The sequence below is a fragment of the Macaca fascicularis genome, chromosome 15 (genome assembly GCF_037993035.2).
Source record: "Macaca fascicularis isolate 582-1 chromosome 15, T2T-MFA8v1.1".
Classification (NCBI taxonomy): domain Eukaryota; kingdom Metazoa; phylum Chordata; class Mammalia; order Primates; family Cercopithecidae; genus Macaca; species Macaca fascicularis.
In genome coordinates this window covers 101490265-101510373 of record NC_088389.1, presented here as the reverse complement: position 1 = coordinate 101510373, position 20109 = coordinate 101490265, and the positions used below count along the sequence as shown (strand labels likewise).

The following is a 20109-nucleotide window of genomic DNA, read 5'->3' as shown; positions in this document are numbered from 1 at the left end:
ATTTTTAATTAACAAGTAAAACTTGTGTGTGTGTATATATACATACATATATATACATATATATGTACATATGTATACATACACCTATATCAAAACATCATGTAATAGTATAAACATATTAAGGTAACAGTATAACATGTATATAAGATTATAATAGTACTAGTATAACATAGTAAACAGAGTAATAGTATAAACATATTAAGGTAACAGTATAACATGTATATAAGATTATAATAGTACTAGTATAACATAGTATACAGAGTAATAGTATAAACATATTAAGGTAACAGTATAACAGTTTATAAGATTATAATAGTACTAGTATAACATAGTATACAGAGTAATAGTATAAACATGATGATAAAACAATTTCTTGGCTCAGTTTCTGGCTTAACATCTTTTTCCTCCACCATTTCATAATATCAAACTCATATAGCTATTGTAACTTTTTCATTCATACAAGCTAAGTTTCAGTAGAAAAATAAACTAAATGTTAAAAAGAAACCCTATTAGAAAATACAGTGAACAAATGCAAAAGACAAGTGGCAATGCAAAGAAAATATTCACAACAATGATAAAGAGCTAATTTCCATAATATGCCGAAAATATCTACAAATCAAAAAGAAAAATATTAAAATCCTTATAGGAGAGTGGGCAAAATCTATCCACAGGAAGATCATAGGAAAGAAAATACAAGTGCTCAACCTCATTCATAATTGAATAAATGAAAATTAAAACTATTTTTAACCTATCAAATTGGGAAAAGCCAAAGATTAAAAATATTGAGTGTCATTATGTATACAGAGAAATATGTACTCACACATTTATTGTGAGTGCATAAATAGGGCAATCTTATTTGGAAGACAATTTGGCTACCCCTATTAAATATGAAATGTATGTACCCTTTAGCCCCTAATTTTACTTCTAGGAATTCATTTTACATATATTTACTACAATATTGTTTACAGTAATAAAATGGAAATAGCCTAAAGATTCATCAGTAGGCAACTGAACAAATTATATGTCGACATATGGGGAAATACTCTGAAATTATTATGAAGAATGTAGTAGCTCTGTTGGGCTCATATAGAAGATATTCTAGAGTATGATTTTTCTTTTCTCAAGTTAAAAATTGTACAGCAGTACAACTGTATGTTCAGCGTAATCACATTATGTTATCTTAAAATTGCATATATATACTTATAAAAATACCCGAAAAGACACAGGTGAACATTGATTGGTTACAGTTTCCAGGGGGTGAGACTTGATGTAGGGGAAAAATTACAGGGAGTGACACTTTTCACTTTATACCTTTAAAAATAGCTTGATGATGTTTTTTACAATGAGAAAATACTGCTTTTATAACAAAAAAAGAAAAGAAAGGAAGGGAGGGGAAGGGAAAGAGGAAGGGAAGGAGGAAGGGAGAGAGGGAAGGGAAGAAAACCTTTGAAAGCAGTCTATTCACAGGGCCTGGGCATTTATCCCTCAAAGGTACGAATATCATTCTTGACCTATAGGTCAAGTGCCCCCACAGCTGTGTTTGACATACCTTCTTTTCTCTTGCTCACTTCTGGCAATCCTCTACTCCTTTTAAAACAAAAGGAAAGAGTCAAGTCAGGAAACGTAAGAGAGGCTGGTTAAGGACATTGGAGAGAACAATATTCTCAAATCACATATAAAGGATGTGTATAAAACTGATAAGACCAACGTAACAGATTTGATGCTTACATTTTATAATGGCTGAAATCAGAATCAAAATTACCTTCCACCTTTAGGGTTGGCGAATGACTAAAAGCCTAGGTGTATTCCCAATTCTTAGCTATAATCAGATATCCTATTATATTGGAGATACTGAGAATGTCCCATGTTTACATCCACATCATGAGAACAATCTAGTGGAGCTAAAATTGTCCATCATGCTCTTTCATCATGTTCCTAGGCACCCCAAAGTCCAGCTCCCTTCCCCCAGTGTCCTACCACCCGTTAAGATGCAGCTTATTCACCACTGGTTTCACGATCAATATTGTCTGTGTGGTCTCCACGAAAAATGTACTTCTCTCTGTAGTCCACCCCACTGTACTTCTAAGACACCTCATGTGGAAACTAAATACATGTCAAAGTTCTTCAGCCTTTTAAGACATGGCAAAAACAAGAACTCAAAATATCTGTCATTTAAAATAAATTGTGACTATTCTCTGTTATATTTTCTCTTGACAGTACTTTTTTTTTTTTTTTGAGACGGAGTCTCGCTCTGCCACCCAGGCTGGGGTGCAGTGACAGGATCCTCACTCACTGCAAGCTCCGCCTCCCGGGTTCACGTCATTCTCCTGCCTCAGCCTCCCGAGTAGCGGGGACCACAGGCGCACACCACCACGCCCGGCTAATTTTTTGTATTTTTAGTAGAGACGGGGTTTCACCGTATTAGCCAGGATGGTCTCGATCTCCTGACCTCGTGATCCGTCCATCTCGGCCTCCCAAAATGTTGGGATTACAGGCGTGAGCCACCACGCCCGGCCGACAGTACTTTTTATTAAGCACTTTCTCTACTGTATTTGCTTGTGCATCTGTAATGCTCAGGGCACTGTAGGGGCAGCAAGATAAATAAGGTATACCTGTATACTTGAAGAGCTTAGTCTTACAAATAAGTTAATAATAACTAGTGTTGATTGAGTGCTATTCTAAACAATGTACAAAAAATAACTGATTTGGTCCTTATGATAACTCTTAAGGGGATACCTTTATTACTCCCATTTACCAGCGAGAAAATGAAGCACAAAGAGGCACAAGGTCTGACCGCTAGTAAATAGCAGACTCAAGAAGTATGCATTTAGCCCATGCCTCAGCCACTGTGCTCTACAGCCTCTCTGTATGCAAAGAGCTGCGTTATAAAGCAGCAAGTGCTTTTTTTTTTCTAATTTTTATTTTAGATTCAAGAGGTGCATGTACAAGTTTGTTACAAGGGTATATTGCATGATGCTGACGTTTGGGCTTCTATTGATCCCATCACCCCAGATAATGAACACAGTGCTCCATAGGAAGATTTTCAGCCCTTGCCTCCTTTTGGAGTCCCTAGTGTCTATTATTTCTGTCTTTATGTTTGTGTGCACCCAAGATTTTGCTCCCACTTATAAGTGAGAACTTGTGATATTTGGTTTTCCATTTTTATGTTAATTTGACTAAGATAATGACTCTAACTTCAACTATATCCGTGTAGCTACAAAGGACGTGATGATTTTATTCTTTTTTATGGCTGCATAGTATTCCATGGTGTATATGTATCACTTTTTCTTTATCCAATCCACCACCGATGAGCACCTGGGTTGATTCCACATATTTGCTATTGTGAATAGGGCAAAGCAGTAGACGCTAAGTGCCCTTTAGTAATACAAAGTGCTACAGGAATTCAGACAATGAGCATCACTTAGCTCATTGCTTTCATCTTGCAGATAGGAAACCCACTTGTAAAAAATCACAGTCACATGTTCTGACTAAATTCAGTATGTGAATTACCTTGGTAGAGCTTTTATCTGAACCTGAACTCTACACTCCTAGTCTGCTCTTCTTTGCCCAGCCTTGTGTCACTACCTTAGTTTTACATTTTATTCCTAATTTTCCCCCTTAAGACCATTTTTTTTCTATTGTGTCCTGAAGGGTAATTAAGAAAATATTGAGACAATTTGGGACATAACACATACCTGCTATCCAGAGATTTCCATTTTTAACCATATTACCACTAATCTCACCCTGCTTGACCTTCACTAAAGTGTTACTTAATTTTTTGTTCATTAGGGTTTGATAATTGGGGAAAATAAGCTGAAAATACCAGCATGCTATTCACTCTGCAGGAAAGACATAGCTAAGCCAATGTTGTGCTTGGTTCCATAAACAAGTGCTTATGCTAAATTTCCTGGAGGGTTTGTGGTGTTGTCTATTTGAAGCTTTGCTGATAGTATTAAGCCAGCGGTTTAATTGCCATACACAGTGGTAGAATGGCCTGGGGAGTATGTGCTTAAAAGCCGAATTTATGTACTCAGAAACACACTAATTAGGAACTTTCTAGAAAATGTACAGTAGTTGCTCTTGGTTGGCCATTTTACAAACTATTGAGAATCCAGAGGAACCAACCCTTAGAGTCTGTGCTTCAAGGGATATTGCTTTGCGTTTTCTCCAGTGAGTACATTCTTATGAGAAGGCCACTTTGCCAGGGTATGGGCGCTGACATATAACCAAGTGATGTTGACGTTTCATGAAAAGTGGGTGAGTTCCTACATGCCTCTTACCAGCCAGCTACCAGCTGCCAAACTCCTACCTCCCAATATTTGCCACAAGTGAAGTTGCTCTTGAAGTCTAGCTTGATCCTAGGAAGCTAGGGTCTAGAGACCTAACTTGAGGATTTGAGGTCTTCCCTTAATGCTGTTTCTAAGGAAGGAACAAAATGAAGGCAGAGCAGAGCTGTTCAAACTCATGGGGTCCTCTGAGGGCATCTGACCAAAGGCTAGCTTGCTTAGCAACTCCAGAAATATGATATTACCATTAAATTTATCTCCCAGTTTGGGAAAGAATAACCAAATTGGTAGGAAACCTGCCAATTATACTGAAATGGTTTCGATGACTTTTTTGGAACATATGTAGATATCGTCATAGACGTAGATATAATTTATATCTATACCTTCGCCAGAGAGAGAAAGAGGAATCAGTCCAATAGATACTATTATGCATGTTGAGTAACATGTTAGCTTTGCTTCAATTCCTCTTTTAAAAAGAAAAGAAAAGAAACTGGGTAGATTAGCCTCTAAATGGATAGTTCTTTTAAGTCAAAAGTAGGTAAACACTTGAAACTGGAACACTTATTTCTCCGGAAATCTGGAAAATGTTATTAAAATCAGGGAAGGAAAGAATTCAATTCCTATCCTCTCCTGGAAAACACAGAATTGGAAGATTCATAATTATCATTATAATTAATGTAACAACAACTAAGATTTCTTGAGGTTTTACTAAGTTCTAAGCATCAGTACAAGCACTTAACAGATATTAACTCATTTGACCCTTTCCCCACCACAGCAGCTATCTAGGTTGGAAAAGAATAAAGAATGATACTTCCTCCAGCAAAGGGCTATGGTTTTTAAGGACCTGTCCAGTTGAAGGAGTGATGAGACAAGATATAACTGGTGTAGAAGGGCTGGGTGATGCTCTACATAGGTTTCACTGTGCAACTTGAGTTGCCATCACATATATAAATTTATATAAATTGGGTAATCCATCTGCTTTAATAAAATGTGTATGCAACCATAGGGTGTAGAAATTTCAAAGATTTTATTTTTTGACAGGATGCCTGCCGTTTTTCTCTCTTGACTCCCGCTTGTTTTATTCATTTTGGGATAGTTCCCAATTAGACTCAGTTGGTAAGTATAATTAACGGAAAATGTGAATTTCTTCTTAAACTCCAAGAAATTAACTACAGAGGTCTTCATTTCCTTTATAATTTCCTAACAATATCACTCCCTACGACTGTTGTTTTATCTCTATCTCTTCTGACATTCAACCACATCAGAAATTAGTTACTCCCTATTATTTATCATCCTAAAGATACCATATAGGACAGCTTGGCAGCACTACTAGGAGGGAATAAGCATTTATTTAGGTTCCAAGTACTATACTAGGCATTTTCATATATACTATCTCTTTTAATACTCACAAAAACCCTTCAAGATAGGGATTATTATCTTCCTTTTATACAGTTGAATAAATGGCACCTCCAAGAGGTTAAGCCCTTGCCTTAAATCCGATTAGTGGGACATCTGGGTGCAAACCTAGGCTGACATAATTCCAAAACACTTTCTCCTTTCATCCTATACATGGAAGCATTATCTCATTAAAAAGAAAGGCTCCCCTAAAGTTTTGTTACCTTGGAGAGTTTGAGGGTCATTATTTCATTCAGCAACTGTTCTGAGCACCAACTCTGTGCCAAATACAGGTTGAGCATTGATTCAGTTGGAATGGGTCATCAAGCAAAACTTTGGGAAGAAGATGGTGGTTAGTTGCAAGATGGTGGAGAAACAACATTAGGAAGAAATACACAAGGTGATGGAGAGGAGCGTGGGGATGGAGGCAAGCAGAGGACCTCCTGATCATGTACCCATAGGACAGGGTGATGGAGAGGAGTGTGGGGATGGAGGCAAGCAGAGGACCTCCTGATCGTGAACCCATAGGTCAGGGTGATGGAGAGGAGGGTGGTGGTAGAGGCAAGCAGAGGACCTCCTGATCGTGTACCCATAGGACAGGGTGATGGAGAGGAGCGTGGGGATGGAGGCAAGCAGAGGACCTCCTGATCGTGTACCCATAGGACAGGGTGATGGAGAGGAGTGTGGGGATGGAGGCAAGCAGAGGACCTCCTGATCGTGTACCCATAGGACAGGGTGATGGAGAGGAGTGTGGGGATTGAGGCAAGCAGAGGACCTCTTGATCGTGTACCCATAGGATAGGGTGATGGAGAGGAGGGTGGGGGTAGAGGCAAGCAGAGGACCTCCTGATCGTGTACCCATAGGATAGGGTGATGGAGAGGAGTGTGGGGATGGAGGCAAGCAGAGGACCTCCTGATCGTGTACCCATGGCTACAGTCTTTCTTCATGTGACTCGTGGACTTCCCTTTGTCATCCTATGCCTGAGAATATATGAAGGAGGCTGGGAAGGCAAAGGGACGTTCAATTGTCATCACTGGCATCTTTTTTGATCATTGCACCATCATCAAATGCATTGGGATAACCATGACATGAAAATTTCCATCATTGGGCCCATAACTGTCCCATGAGAGAGATTAGAAACACTGGATGTTAAAGGTCATAGTAGAACTTCATCCAGGGAGTTCTTGAATTAGGAAGGAGTGAAATATACTCTCAAAGACTAATAGTTCTGGGTCCAAACCATGTAACTTGAAAAGGAAGTGAAGATTCCCCTGGACAGGTTACACATACTGTCATGCATCACTTAACGATGGGGATACTGTATCCTCAGAAATGAATCATTAGGTGATTTTGTCACAAACATCATAGAGTGTACTTATACAAACCTAGATGGTATAACCTACTACACACCTAGGCTATATGGTATAGCCTATTGCTTGTGGGCTACAAACCTGTATAGCATGTTACTATGTGGTAGTGAATACTGTAGGCAATTGTAACACAATGGTAAGTATTTGTGTATCTAAACATAGAAAACACACAGTAAAAACATTGTATAAAAGATACAAATAGTACACATTAATAGGGCACTTACCATGAATGGTGCTTGCAAGACTGAAAGTTGCTCTGGGTGAGTCACTGAGTGAGTGCTAGAATATTTTTGTATACTACTGTAAACTTTATAAACACTATATAATTAGGCTATACTACATTTATTTTTTAAATTTTATTCAGAACTAAATTAACCTTAGCTGACTGTAACTTTTTTACTTTGTAAACTTTTTAATTTTTTTAAACTTTTTGGCTATTTTACAATAACACTTAGCTTAAAACATAAGCACATTATGCAGTTATACACAAATATTTTCTTCATTTGCTGATTCTATGAGCTTTTTTCTGTTCTTAAAATTTTTTATCTTTTTATTTTTTTAAATTGTTTTCTTAAAAATGAAAACACAAACACACTCATTAAACTAGGCCTGCACAGTGTCAGGATCATCAAGATGTCACTAGGTGATAGGATTTTTTCAGCTGTATTGTTACCTTATGGGACCACCATTGTATTTGTGGTCTGTCATTGACCAAAGTGTCATTATGCAACACATGACTGTATATCAAGAACATCTTATTTCCTTCTGTGGGTGCTATAATCTGTTCAGCCCAATCACACAAACTTTCTACTGCCTCAGTCAAGGGAAAGGCCTTCCAAAACACAAATGCCAAATTGATGATTAGTTCACTTTAGACTGTAATGACGTCATTTTTCAGGTGCTCTCAAGTAAACATGTTTAAAGCTTTCCCTGCCTTTTAGAGGGACTTCCCTCTAAGGAATAATTCGTGTGGAGAAAACAACACAATCTATATCCCTGCTTCTTCATTTTATGAAATGACTTGACACAGTTGGCTGTGTCACTGAAATATTTGTCATGCATGTTAATGAAAAGTTACTTTGTCAATAAAGATAATAATGAAGCCAAAAAAATAACTTTGAGGGAACAGAACAAATTTGAGTGAAACTGGTTTCTTGGTGTTGGCTTGTCATGTTTATCTCACCCATTTTCCTATTCAAGCTAAAGACTTCCCTTTTTTCAGCAAAGAGACTTTTCTACATTGGAATTAGTTGTTCAGGGACTGGGATAGTTCTTGTAAACAAGTAGGTCTGAACAGGAGAGCTGTCCACCATTCTAAGACTTCTTAGACACTTACATTCAGGGAAGAATTTTGAGCTCTCTTTTCAGATTAGAAAGAGTTGGGTCGCAAATGTTTGCCTGGCATTGGTCTCAAAGTCAGCAAAGTTTACTGTTGGTGGTTAGATACGATAGGTTCCTAGCGTAACATAGAAACCTGTTATCTTGATGGAACCCAATATCTTCCTTATTTCATTGCTAACTACCTTTCATATTTTTCATCTGATTTTATATCTTCTTCTCCTAACATAACACCATGTAGATCTTATGTCCCACCCATTTCAAGCTACTTGCAGTTTCCCTTAAATGATATACCCTACTGGATGTGGTTTTGTCTCTTTCTGACATTTGCTAAAATTTCATTCTCTTCTCACTCTAACTTCCTGGCCAAAACCTACATTTCTTCTAAGTCTCAGATTAAAAATCATCTGTTCTCTGTAATCTTATCAGAACTCCCATCCCGCCAACTCATCCCCTGGTATCCTCCTGGGCCCACATTCACCTCATACTCCGTGCTCTTGCTGCACTCTATATCAGCCTCTCCCACATACAGCTCCTTTTGGTAGAATGGAGCCTTCATAGTCTCCCATCTACCTTCACAGTCTCCCATCTTCTGTAGATTGTGAGATCCTATAGAGCACAGCCTGCGTCTTATTCATTGTTGTCATTCTGAAAATCTTGCATAGTGCCTAGCCTATGCAAGTAGCTGCTCAATAAATTGTTATAAGCATCACTATTTGATTTCCCTGGCTTTATTTTTAGCTCTGATTTCCAACCTGACACAAAGATGTAATAGAAGGGATTAGATACTAAAAAGCTATTTAAAAAAAAAGGACAAATCATAAAACACTAATGACATAGGAAGACTTGGGATAACATGTACAGGCAAAGACCATCATGCATACTTCCAATTCATGGGCACAAAAGCATTTAGTCTGAGAAAGTTGACTGTTGAATCATGATTGTTAAATCCTTTTTATCTTATGAATTTAGAGAATCTAATGCTATATATTTTACAGCAGTCAGTGTACCATGGCCTCAGTATTTCCATTTCCATGGAAAAAGAAATAACTATTGACTTTCCTCCATTTATTCAAAATGATAATTGCCCATGGTTGCTTTTCAGTCCAGATTAGGATCATTCCATTCAGTAGAAAAGGATGCTAATTTTAGAAAGTTAGACACACATAAAATTAATGGGAAAACTTATGCTGACCAAGCACTTTTCTGCCATGATCAACAGTTTTATAGCAAGATATATTTAGGGAAGATAAGGTGTTTCATTCCCTGGGGATCTTAAAGAAAAGCAAGCTGAGATTTTAATTTGCTTGAGATAATCATCTTAAAATCAGGGACTTTATCATAGGACCCTTCAGAGTCTCTTCTTAGGATTTATAATTATTTGTCTATCTCTTCAAAGTATTATTTAGATCATGTCAAGTCATTGAAACTAATAGATGTAAAACTGAGGAATCATTCATATAGGCTTGGGAAATGATTGTAAATAGTGCTCCCAGATGTCACTAATAAAGTTGTCATAGTTGTCATAGCTGTTAACAGAATAGAAACTTTTTTTAATTTTTATTTATTTATTTATTTTTGCGACAGAGTCTCACTCTGTCGCCCAGGCTGGAGTGCACTGGCACGATCTCAGCTCACTGCAACCTCCGCCTCCCGGGTTCAAGCGAATCTTCTGCCTCAGCCTCCCGAGTAGCTGGGACTACAAGCGTGCACCACCACGCCCAGCTAATTTTTGTATTTGTAGTAGAGACAGGGTTTCACCATATTGACCAGGCTGGTCTCAAACTCCTTACCTTGTGATCCACCTGCCTCAGCCTCCCAAAGGGCTGGGATTACAGGCGTGAGCCACCGTCACCAGCCAAAAACTTTTTAACCTTGAACCCTCAGCTCAAGATCATGAACCCCTGAGGCAAAGGAGGAAAATAGAGATTTTATGCCCTAAAATGGCCAAATAAGGAAACAGTTGATTTTTTTTTTCTTTTTTGGCACCCATAGCTGAAACAAACAGCTCTTCTCCTCATGAACAGGCTGTTCTCATTCTGTGTTGGAGGCCAGGTTTCAAAGCTGCGTAATGAGTTTCACGTGCTGCAGCCCAGCAGGCAAACATTCAAGTCCTAAATCGCAGGCAGAGGAAGCAAGAACTCTCATTGGCTAAGGAGCCTTGGCATCTCTGGGTTCACATGGGGTACTGGGCAATTCCTGCTGGAACGAGGCAGGGTGAACCAACAGGTGTGCCTGTGCTAAAACAGAGAGGAAAAGATTGAAGAGTCAGCTTTTCTGGTCATCAAACAAATCTGAGCTGAGCCTTTCCTCATTAGCAGCATTTCTTCCACCCAGAGGGAGAACAGAGGAAGTGCACACTGACTCTGGTGCATGATAGAATTTATAATAAAATCCTGCGGGAGGCTGAGAAACAAGCTACAATTAAACATGGCGTGCCCGCATGAAGAGTTTGGGGAGAAATAGAAAGTTCACTTTATCTTTGTATTTCCATTCTTAGATTCTATTTTTGCACATGTAAAGCAGGATTTGTTTTGTTTTATTTTTTTCATTATTCAAGTAATAAGAACTCTTATAGGGTGTATGAATTATTGTTCATAAACTTAGGTATGTAGGAAAGGTCACTTGGTAAACATTTTCTTTTATTCAAATAAACCAAATTCCAAGACCCTTTCCACCTGGTTTTTTGGAAAGTCAATCTTAACCTTTTTTAGATCTCTCCGTCTGTCTCTGTCTCTCTCTCTGTCTCTCTCTATCTCTCTCTCTCTCCCCACCCCCCCACACCACTGCCCCCGTCTCTCCCTCACCCCACCCTTCCCCTTCCTCTGCCTCTCTCCTCTCTCTCTTTCATGATCATGCTCCTTCTCTCGTGCTTACGGAGTACTTGGAATGTTAAGAAAGAGCCTTTTAACTTTTGTCAGCTGAAGTAACCACTGATAAATTAATTGTCTATGCTTGCTTGATCTCTGCAAAGTGGGTGACTCTGGTACTCCCATGCCAAAGCAAAGCCAGTGGGACCCTGGCTGCAGCTGCCATCACTGGCCAGAAGGGTTCAGCATGCCACAGTGGACTTCACAGCAGTCCCCCTAAGACAAGTTGCCTGCGTAATTCCTGCCTTTACGGAGCTTGCATTTGCAGGGGAGGAGATAGAAAATAAGCAAAATATATAGTGTATTGAATAGTGATAAGGGCCAAGGAGAGATAGAAAGCAGAGAAGGGAGTGCAGAGTAGGAGCCGAAATTTCAAATGGAATCATGGGGAGGACAAGTGGAGAAGGGAAGGGAAGGGGAGGAAAAGCAACCAAGAACTGAGTTTGGGGACAGTCTTACTGTCAGACGTCAGGTAGGCAAGGAGGAACTAGCAAAAAAGAGGAAGAAGGAGCAGCTAGTGAGGTAAGAGAGAAACTGGGAGAGAGCACTGAAGGGGAGAAAATGGAATTTTCTTTAACCCTTATAAGTTTGTAGCTGAGACAAACCTCTGTAACAAAATAATGAGAGAAAAAGAGAAAAACAAACTATTAACACATGCAGTTCACATCACGCAGGGGATGTGTTCAAAAGCAGTGGTTTAGAAGTCTACTTACATAGTATATACAACAAAGAACAATAGTTTTTTGAGTGTTTGTTTGTTTGAGATGGAGTCTTTCTCTGTTGCCCAGTGGTGCGATCTCGGCTCAGTGGAACTTCCGCCTCCTGAGTTCAAGGGATTCTCCTGCCTTAGCCTCCTAAATAGCTGGGGTTACAGGTGCCTGCCACCAAGTCCAGTTAATTTTTTTTTTTTTTTTTTTTTTGGTAGAACTAGGGTTTTGCCATGTTGGCCAGGCTGATCTCGAACTAGTGGCCTCGAGTGATCTGCCCGCTTCAGCCTCCCAAAGTGTTGAGATTACAGGCATGAGGCACCGCGCCTGGCCAGAACAGTGCATTTTGGGAAAGTGACAAGGCAAAGAGGCAGTCAGTCCTAGGCTCCTAGAGGTGGGAAAATGTGGGAAGGTAAATTGGTAGGGAGTAAAATGTCCTCACTCTAGCTCCTCTCTGAGGTGATAAAGGTCTGTTCAAAGAGAACTTCTATCTTGTTTTCAGGTGGGAGAGGTGGGAGTGAGGAGGGTAGAAAGACCTTTTGTCTTCGTAATTCTGCTTTTAGGTAAACAGAGGCAAGGCAGAATCTCTCCAGGAATTGTTGTGGCTTGCTATAGGTAAGAAAGGAGAGCTCAGGCAGCCCTTTCTACCATTTTAAAAAATTGTATCATAAAAATATTTATGTCAAAGAGGCATATTTTAGAATGGAATATTCTGGTTTCCTTCAACACTGTCTGGAAGCCAAAGTGAAGAGTGTGTTTCCAAGAGGAAGGAATGAAATGGCCAACTGTGTCAAATGTTACTGACAGGCCAAGCAGGAAGAGACCTGGGGACTGACTGTTAGGGATGCTGCGAGTCCCTTCTTCCCTCTCGTCCAAGGCTCAGATCATTTCTTCCACATCTCATCTGCTCCCACTTCTCCCCCATCAAAGACACTTGCCCTCCTCTTCTTCCCCTTCAGAAAATTGGTAGACTTAGGACGTTTTTTTTTCCCCCACAAAAGTTCTCCAGGCAAGTTCTATTTTCTAGCAGCTCTGGCCAGCAACACAAACCTCTCCTGAGAATAGACACCCCAGTGGTCTCTTTTGAAATGAGAAGAAGGAAAAACAAATGGAAAACACAATCTGAATTAATTAACAACTCAATAAATTAGCCCGCTACACAGAAAAGATATTCTTTACTTTTAGGCAAAGCACCAAATAGTAAAGGTACTAAATATATAGCTAGGCAATTTTTACTAGTGCAGTGAAACCCCTGTTAAAATAGGGTAAAATCTTAGCATGTTTGTTTTCAAATAGTCCCAAACAGCTAGTTTTAGGGACTGAATTGCAAGAACAGGGCATGTGTCCCACTCTTTGCCTCTATAATAAGAGTGCTTATTGTATCAATCCTGTACAACCAAAATAGGCATCAAAGATTGGCTTATACAGCCAGATTTCCAACTTGGTTAGTTTCTCATTGATCACAGGCACACTCAGGCTTAACAGACTAATATATGTTTCCTTATGTAATTTGTCATGTTACACCCAGAGGTGAACAAGCTACAACTAGTGGGCCAAATCCAGCCTGCCATCATCTGTTTTTGTAAGTAAAGCTTTACTGCAACATAGTCACTATAACCACAGAGTTGAGTAGTTACAACAGAGTCCATCTGGCCTGAAAGCTGAAAATATTTGCTATTTGACCCTTTATAGAAAAAAATTTGCTGATGCCTGGTTTAGACTTTAAAATAGACTTCCGGAAAAAACATTGTTCGTGGTTATTTCAATCTCATTCCATGGACTTTTGCATTAATTTGCTCCAGGAAGCACACATTAGATTTCACTTCTTTTCACAGGCAAAAATCTCCTTTCCCTGCTGCTTTATGCTGGGGCACTGGTTCTCAAAGTGTGGGTCCTGGGACCATCAACAATAGCATCAGTTGGAAACTTCCTTGAAATGCACATTCTCAGGTCTTATTCTAGACCTGCTGATCAGAAGCCCTGGAGGTGGGGTCCGGCCGTGTGGGTGTTTTAATCGCTCCTCCTTCAGGGAATTCTGATGCACACTAAAATTGAGAGACATTCGAAGTGGAGATTTCTACACACCCCTTTATTGGGATAATTTTCAATGAATCAATTAGTTTTTGCACATTAGAATCAGGGTTTTAAGAGAAGTCCTTAAAGTGCCAGTCTCTTATTTATAACATTAAGATAGTCTACTTTCTACAATAATGGTATTAGCCCTTATTGTTGCAATCAAACGGATCCTTTGGTGGCAGCAGTAGAAAGAAGCAAGTAACTGTTTCACAGACAGGACAAAGTAGGATATAGGGTTAAATACTCCAGTGATTAAGAACCCAAAGCACCCATTGCAGGTCTCTAGGCCATGACTGTCTCCTGATTCCTCATCATCTCATTTCTGGATGGGGCATTCATTTATAAGAGAGAAAAGTAGAAGGGATTTATTTCCAGCACCATCAAGGATATGCTAGAACATGAAAAAAAAATTCAATTTATATTTTCCCCTTATAAGATTTATGCAGGTGCTGCTATATTGTGGCTGTTTTCCTTTGCTTAATGATCTAATCCTTCCCTGGAGCTTCATTTCCATGTAGCTAAAGAAAGAAATAGCTCTGATAATGAACAGCTGTGATTTAGAGCAAGAAACTTGATCCCAGGAAACAGGGAGGGGCAACAGTGAGCCTTGGCCCTTTTAAGCCAGAAAGAGAAGGAACAATGAACAAACGCGGGTCCCTTTTTAAATATTTGAGATTTGTATCTATATTTAAAAGCTACCAGAAACCAGTTTGAGACCCTAAGGTATGAGCAAGGTAGAGTGACTGTATACACTGGTTTGTTCAGGATTAAATAACTCTAGTTTATACCTTTCATCCCTGAGTAATTATTAATAATGACCCCTTTACTTGCAAGTATGTCCTGATTGTATGACAAATTCAATGGTCACCTCAGTGAGAGACAACTCAGTAGAGCATCAAGAATTCAGACTGTAGGTTTCCTAACAGGACTTTGCTTGAAACCCATTTCTGACACTAGTTGTGTGAATTTTGCAATTTACCCTTTATGCCTCAGTTTCCTTAACTGTAAAATGGAAATGACAATACAGTCGACCCTTGAACAATGCTGCCCTTAGAGGGTTCGTCAAAAATTCGTGCATAACTTTCAGCTTCTCAAAAAAAAATACTATTAATAGCCCACTGTTGATCAGAAGTCTTATCTATAACATAAACCGCCAGTTAACACATATTTTGTACATTACATACTGTATTCTTACAATAAAGTAAGCTAAAGAAAATCATATTAAGAAAATCATAAGGAAGAGGAAAAGAAAATACATTACTCTTCACAAAGTAGAAGTGGGCATCATGAAGGTCTTCATCCTCATCATCTTCATGTTGAGTAAGCTGAGAAGAAAGAAGAAGAGGAGGGGTTGGTCTTGCTGTCTCAAGAAGTGGCAGAGGTAGCAGAAAATCTACATGTAAGTGGCCCCATGCAGTTCAAACCCATGTTGTTCAAGGGCCAACTATATCTCTATCAGAAGGTTGTGGAGCAGATTAAGATATGCAGCCCACCTGGCTGAGTGCCTGACACCCCACCAGTGCTCAGCAATGGCTACTTCTCCTAAGGGGAGAGAATAACATTAATTTATCCAGAATAATTACTCTGGGATGACTGGTATAAACTATCTACATTCAATTGGCCCAGTGGACTTCATTACATTAAATCATCCCCTACAACCCAGAAATTCACAAGCAACTTTGTTTTTAGTTCCATTTGTAATGAGCTTTTTAAACATGCTGCCATGTTGCAGTTGTTTTTTGTTTCTAAGATGCATAAATTAAGGACTTCAAGAAAAAATTGTCTTTCAGAGAAAGTAATATTTGTACTTGAAAAAAAAAAAGTTCATGTTCAGAGTTGAACCAGAGGCTCAACTTTGTTCAGTGCTGCTGCAAAGCAAATGTCAGAAACAAATGACTGTATTGCAGTTCATGGTGTTGGAGTTTGGAGAGACCCAGTAAACTGTATCCCACTCTTGACTGGATACAATCAAGTATCAAGCCTTCAAATTGAGAGCTAGACACCACAGTCAGGCAGGTGGAGATCAAAATATCATTTTTATTAATGATGACATTGTTGGAATTAATGACTTAGTGTGAGGGTCAGATGGATTTGCTGGCCTGCCTCAGCTCCAAGAAACCCCACCAGAGAAGAAAGATTGGTCTGTAGCAGACATTTTTTACCAAGATGACTGATTGGCACTGGTCCCTGGAGGGAAAGGAAGAAATAAGTTAATTTTCCCATTACTGCAGGATTAGCTCTATCCAATCAAGAAACACAATAGTCACCACCAATCAGGTTATTCAATTCTATATGTGGAGAGAAGTAAAGGAAAGACAAGGGGCTAGGTGTACCATTCTAATGGAGCTCCCTGTGCATGGAAACAAGGAGGGAACTCCTTTTCCAGAGGAAAGAAGGTTCCCCACAATGTTGTCACCCATATTTCTCACTGAGGATTTAGTCACAGTAAAGATTGGATCAGATTAGACTTAACAAGTTATTTTTCACAAAAGATGCCCAGATAATCGAGTAACAATTTATCACTTTTCCCAACTGTGGATCAGAAATTGGATGAAATACCATCACTAGATCCAGAGTAATCATTGCCTTTCCTTTGTCTCATGTATAATAATGGTTACTTTAATGACCTTGGTGGTGAATGAAGGTGAATCCCTAGCTTACAGCATTTGAGCTGTGAAAACATACCAATCCCCTCGATGGGAACAGAATTAGGTTTCCATTTCAGTCATATGGTTCCTGTTCATTTCAGCTGGAGGAAATCATAGCTTTGTAGACATCCTTCCAGCAAGGGGAAGAATGTAAACCTTTGTTAATATTTTCTCCCTTGTGGCCAAGCTACTTTGTCACTTTAGCTGGGTTCAATTCTGAGAAAGAGCGAGGCTTCAATTTAAAAGTGTGGGATGGCTGAATTGAAATTGGCTGTTCAAGTCCCTAAGAATCTGGGCTCTTTCAGATGTAATCCAGATGGACAGGTGAAATGGAAACACCCACCCAAGGCACTCAGCATGTTCTTCTCTAGGTCTCTGACCACTGCTGAGACCCGTAGTTAAGGCCTGTAAAAGGACACCATGAGGCCACCCAATTGGCTGTCATCTCCATGTTGGCAGGATACCTTCCGACAGTGTTGAGGTATGACAGGCAACCCCTTCATGATTACCATGTTACTCCCATCCCTTTATCTCTTCTAGTCCTAAGGTATGATCCTAAGCATTGTACCTTTTTATTTTTGTTTTATTTCACAAGCATGTATTTAAACTACCTTTTGAGTGTGAGGTACTGTAAGAACCAGAATGTTACCTGAGAGGGCTGGGGAGTCTGTCAGAATGAGTTTACTTACAGTTAAGTGGAGGAAGTTCTCCTTAAAGCAAGGCAGAATACAGTAATCACCAAAAGACATTCTTTTTAAAAAATGGGATCATAAAGTAATGAATAATTAATACCTGCTGAGGAAGTTAGGAAGGGCCTCAGGAACTGGTAACATCTGAACTATGAAGTTTGACTTAGGGGTCTCTGAGGGGTTAAATAGTACCCCCAAGGGCCCAGGCATGGTGGTTCACACCTGTAATCCCAAAACTTTGAGAGGTCAAGGCAGGCAGATCACTTGAGCCCAGGAGTTCTAGACTAGCCTGGGCAACATGGCAAAACTCTGTCTCTACACAAAATACAGAAATTAGCTGGGTGTGGTGGTGCCTGCCTGTGGTCTTAGCTACTCTGTAGGCTGATGTTGGAGGATGGGAAGTCAAGGTGGCAGTGAGCCAAGATCATGCCACTGCACTCCAACCTGGGTGATGGAGTGAGACCCTATCTCAGGAAATATAGAAAGAAAGAAATAGTATCCCTTTTCAGCATCCAAGTTCTGACCAATTCGAGAAATAAAAGAAGTACTTGGCGGAACTCAAGATATCTTTGAAAATTACTTATAGGGGATAAGTGAACAGATGGGACTTTAGTTTTATTGGCCAAGTGGGCTTAATGACACTCCAAAATTGGGCAGAATCCTGTGGTGAGTCTTCACCTCCTCACCTCAGTGCACATCTTCAGGGTCTGGGTTCCCAAAGGAGCTGGGAGATCTCAGGTTCTCTGAAAGCAGGCAGATGTCAAGAGGAAACAGAGCCAGGCAGAGCTAAGCAAACCCAGTTAGTCTTTTCAAATTCACTGGGTAGCCAAGTAAGTAAAGGGGCAGAGAAGTCCAGGGGTGTGCATAGGAAAAATTCCTCCTCTTGAAACCAGGAGTGAGGAAAGATACTCAACTGAAAATTGGTGTGGCTAAGAGAAAGTTTAAAAATCCCCCTGCATGGAAGATGGTGAGGATACTCTGGTGAGACTAGGATCAGGTGGAGAGAGAACTCTGGAAGGAGACGGGGAGATGAAGGTTGGATGCAGAACAAGGAGAGTCTTCCATATCACACTAAAGGAGTGGGCTTTTCCTAAAAACAATGGACTTTTCCTAAAAACCCACTGTATTTTTACAGAAAGACTGTATTTGTGAGTGACAGCTAGCAGTTAAGTGAGGATCATTGTATTAGGGAAGTCAGTCAGGAAGCAATCTCAGTAGCCCACAGGAAACCCAGTGAGCACAGACACTGGGCATTTGGTATAATTCCTGATTTCATGAGAACTTATTTTTTATTTTTTTTTCTGCAAAAGACATTATTTTATTCTTTTTTATGGCTGAGTAGTATTCCACACGTACATATACCACATTTTCTTTATTATTATTATTATTATTATTATACTTTAAGTTCTAGGGTACATGTGCATAATGTGCAGGTTTGTTACATATGTATCATGAGAATTTAAATCACATCTGTCTACTTTGCATCGCAGGTCAGTTGATGAAGAGAAAATTACTATCATAAATAACTTTAAAATTTCTGTGGAAATAATTACATTGCCATTTAACCTATCTGCCTTTTTATTTTTTTAAGAGACAAGATCTCACTCTATTACCCAGGCTGAAGCACACTGGCACAATCGCTCACAGCTCACTTCAGCCTCGACCTCCCGGGCTCAAGCAATCCTCCCATCTCAGCCTCCAAAGTAGCTAGGACAAAAGGCACATACCACCATGCCCAGCTAACTTTTAAATTTTTTTGTAGAGATAAGATCTCCCTATGTTTCCCAGGCTGGTCTTGAACTCTGGGGCTCAAGTGATCCTCCTGCCTAGACCTCCCAAAGTGCTGGGATTACAGGCATGAGCCACCATGCCCAGCCCCCTGCCTTCCTTTGTACCCCAAATGTCAGTGAGCAACTACGACGTGCAGAGCATTGTATGACATGTTGGTAATACAGAAATAAATACCTAATAGAGAAAAGAGATGCCTAGTCATCTCTGCTATGTTCAAAACCCACATCAAAAGTCATTACTCATGAAATTAATGTGATAAAACTTCAAAAGCTGTATGTAAGGCACTATAAGAAGTTTTTCTTTAATACCATCATAGTTTATTGACAAATTTATAAAGGATGTTCATTGGCATGTGCTTCTTTAAAAAATAAAATGCTATGAGGACACACAATGAGAATGTCTTTGAACCTGGGACCTGAAGGATGAATATAAGTTTCTCACAGAGAGAACATCAAAAACAAAATTCCTTGAAGAGAAAATAGAGCTTTTTGCGTTTGGGACAGGTAGAAGTAATTGTTGTCTCTTTCAATAGGTACAAAGAAAAAAATTACTTTTATAATTTGGAGAAAGCAAATTAACATGCATACCACCAGCAACATTTCCCTTCCTGCCCAGCTCGTCCCTGAAACATTGACCAGGTCTTTTCTGTGATTTGCCAATCCATTATTCCCTTAGCTGCTTTGCTCCTCATTAATTTTGTCAAGAAGCCAAGGAACTTGTATGGACTATGGACTTAGATCCTGGAACATTTGCAGGGTAGCATGGGTAGCGTATTATAAAGTAAAATGAGTTAAAACCACTCCGATTACATTTAAGAAGGCAAGATCTGACTTTTGATGTGGGTTTTGCACAGAGCAGAGACTGAGACTATAGCTTTGTTTGGGAGAGTTTTCTTGTAGACCTAGATCGATTACATTAAAAGATTCAGCCTTCCAACAA

The 20109-nt window shown here is 39.5% G+C and overlaps 1 protein-coding gene across 35 annotated transcripts in view; it reads left to right on the top strand.

The window, feature by feature from the left end:
- The window catches only part of TRPM3 (transient receptor potential cation channel subfamily M member 3), a 903691-nt gene that overhangs the window by 634971 nt on the left and 248611 nt on the right, over positions 1 to 20109 (top strand). For 16 of the 35 annotated variants that reach the window (XR_012424787.1, XR_012424786.1, XM_015437267.4 and 13 more), the window contains exon 7: positions 5328 to 5402. The exons of the other annotated variants lie outside the window; for them this stretch is intronic. Coding sequence is in view for 14 of the 16 variants with exons in the window: in XM_015437267.4 (XP_015292753.3) it covers positions 5328 to 5402 (75 nt within the window). In the remaining 2 variants the exon portion in view is untranslated. The remainder of the gene's footprint in view (positions 1 to 5327; positions 5403 to 20109) is intronic. 35 annotated transcript variants of the gene reach the window in all.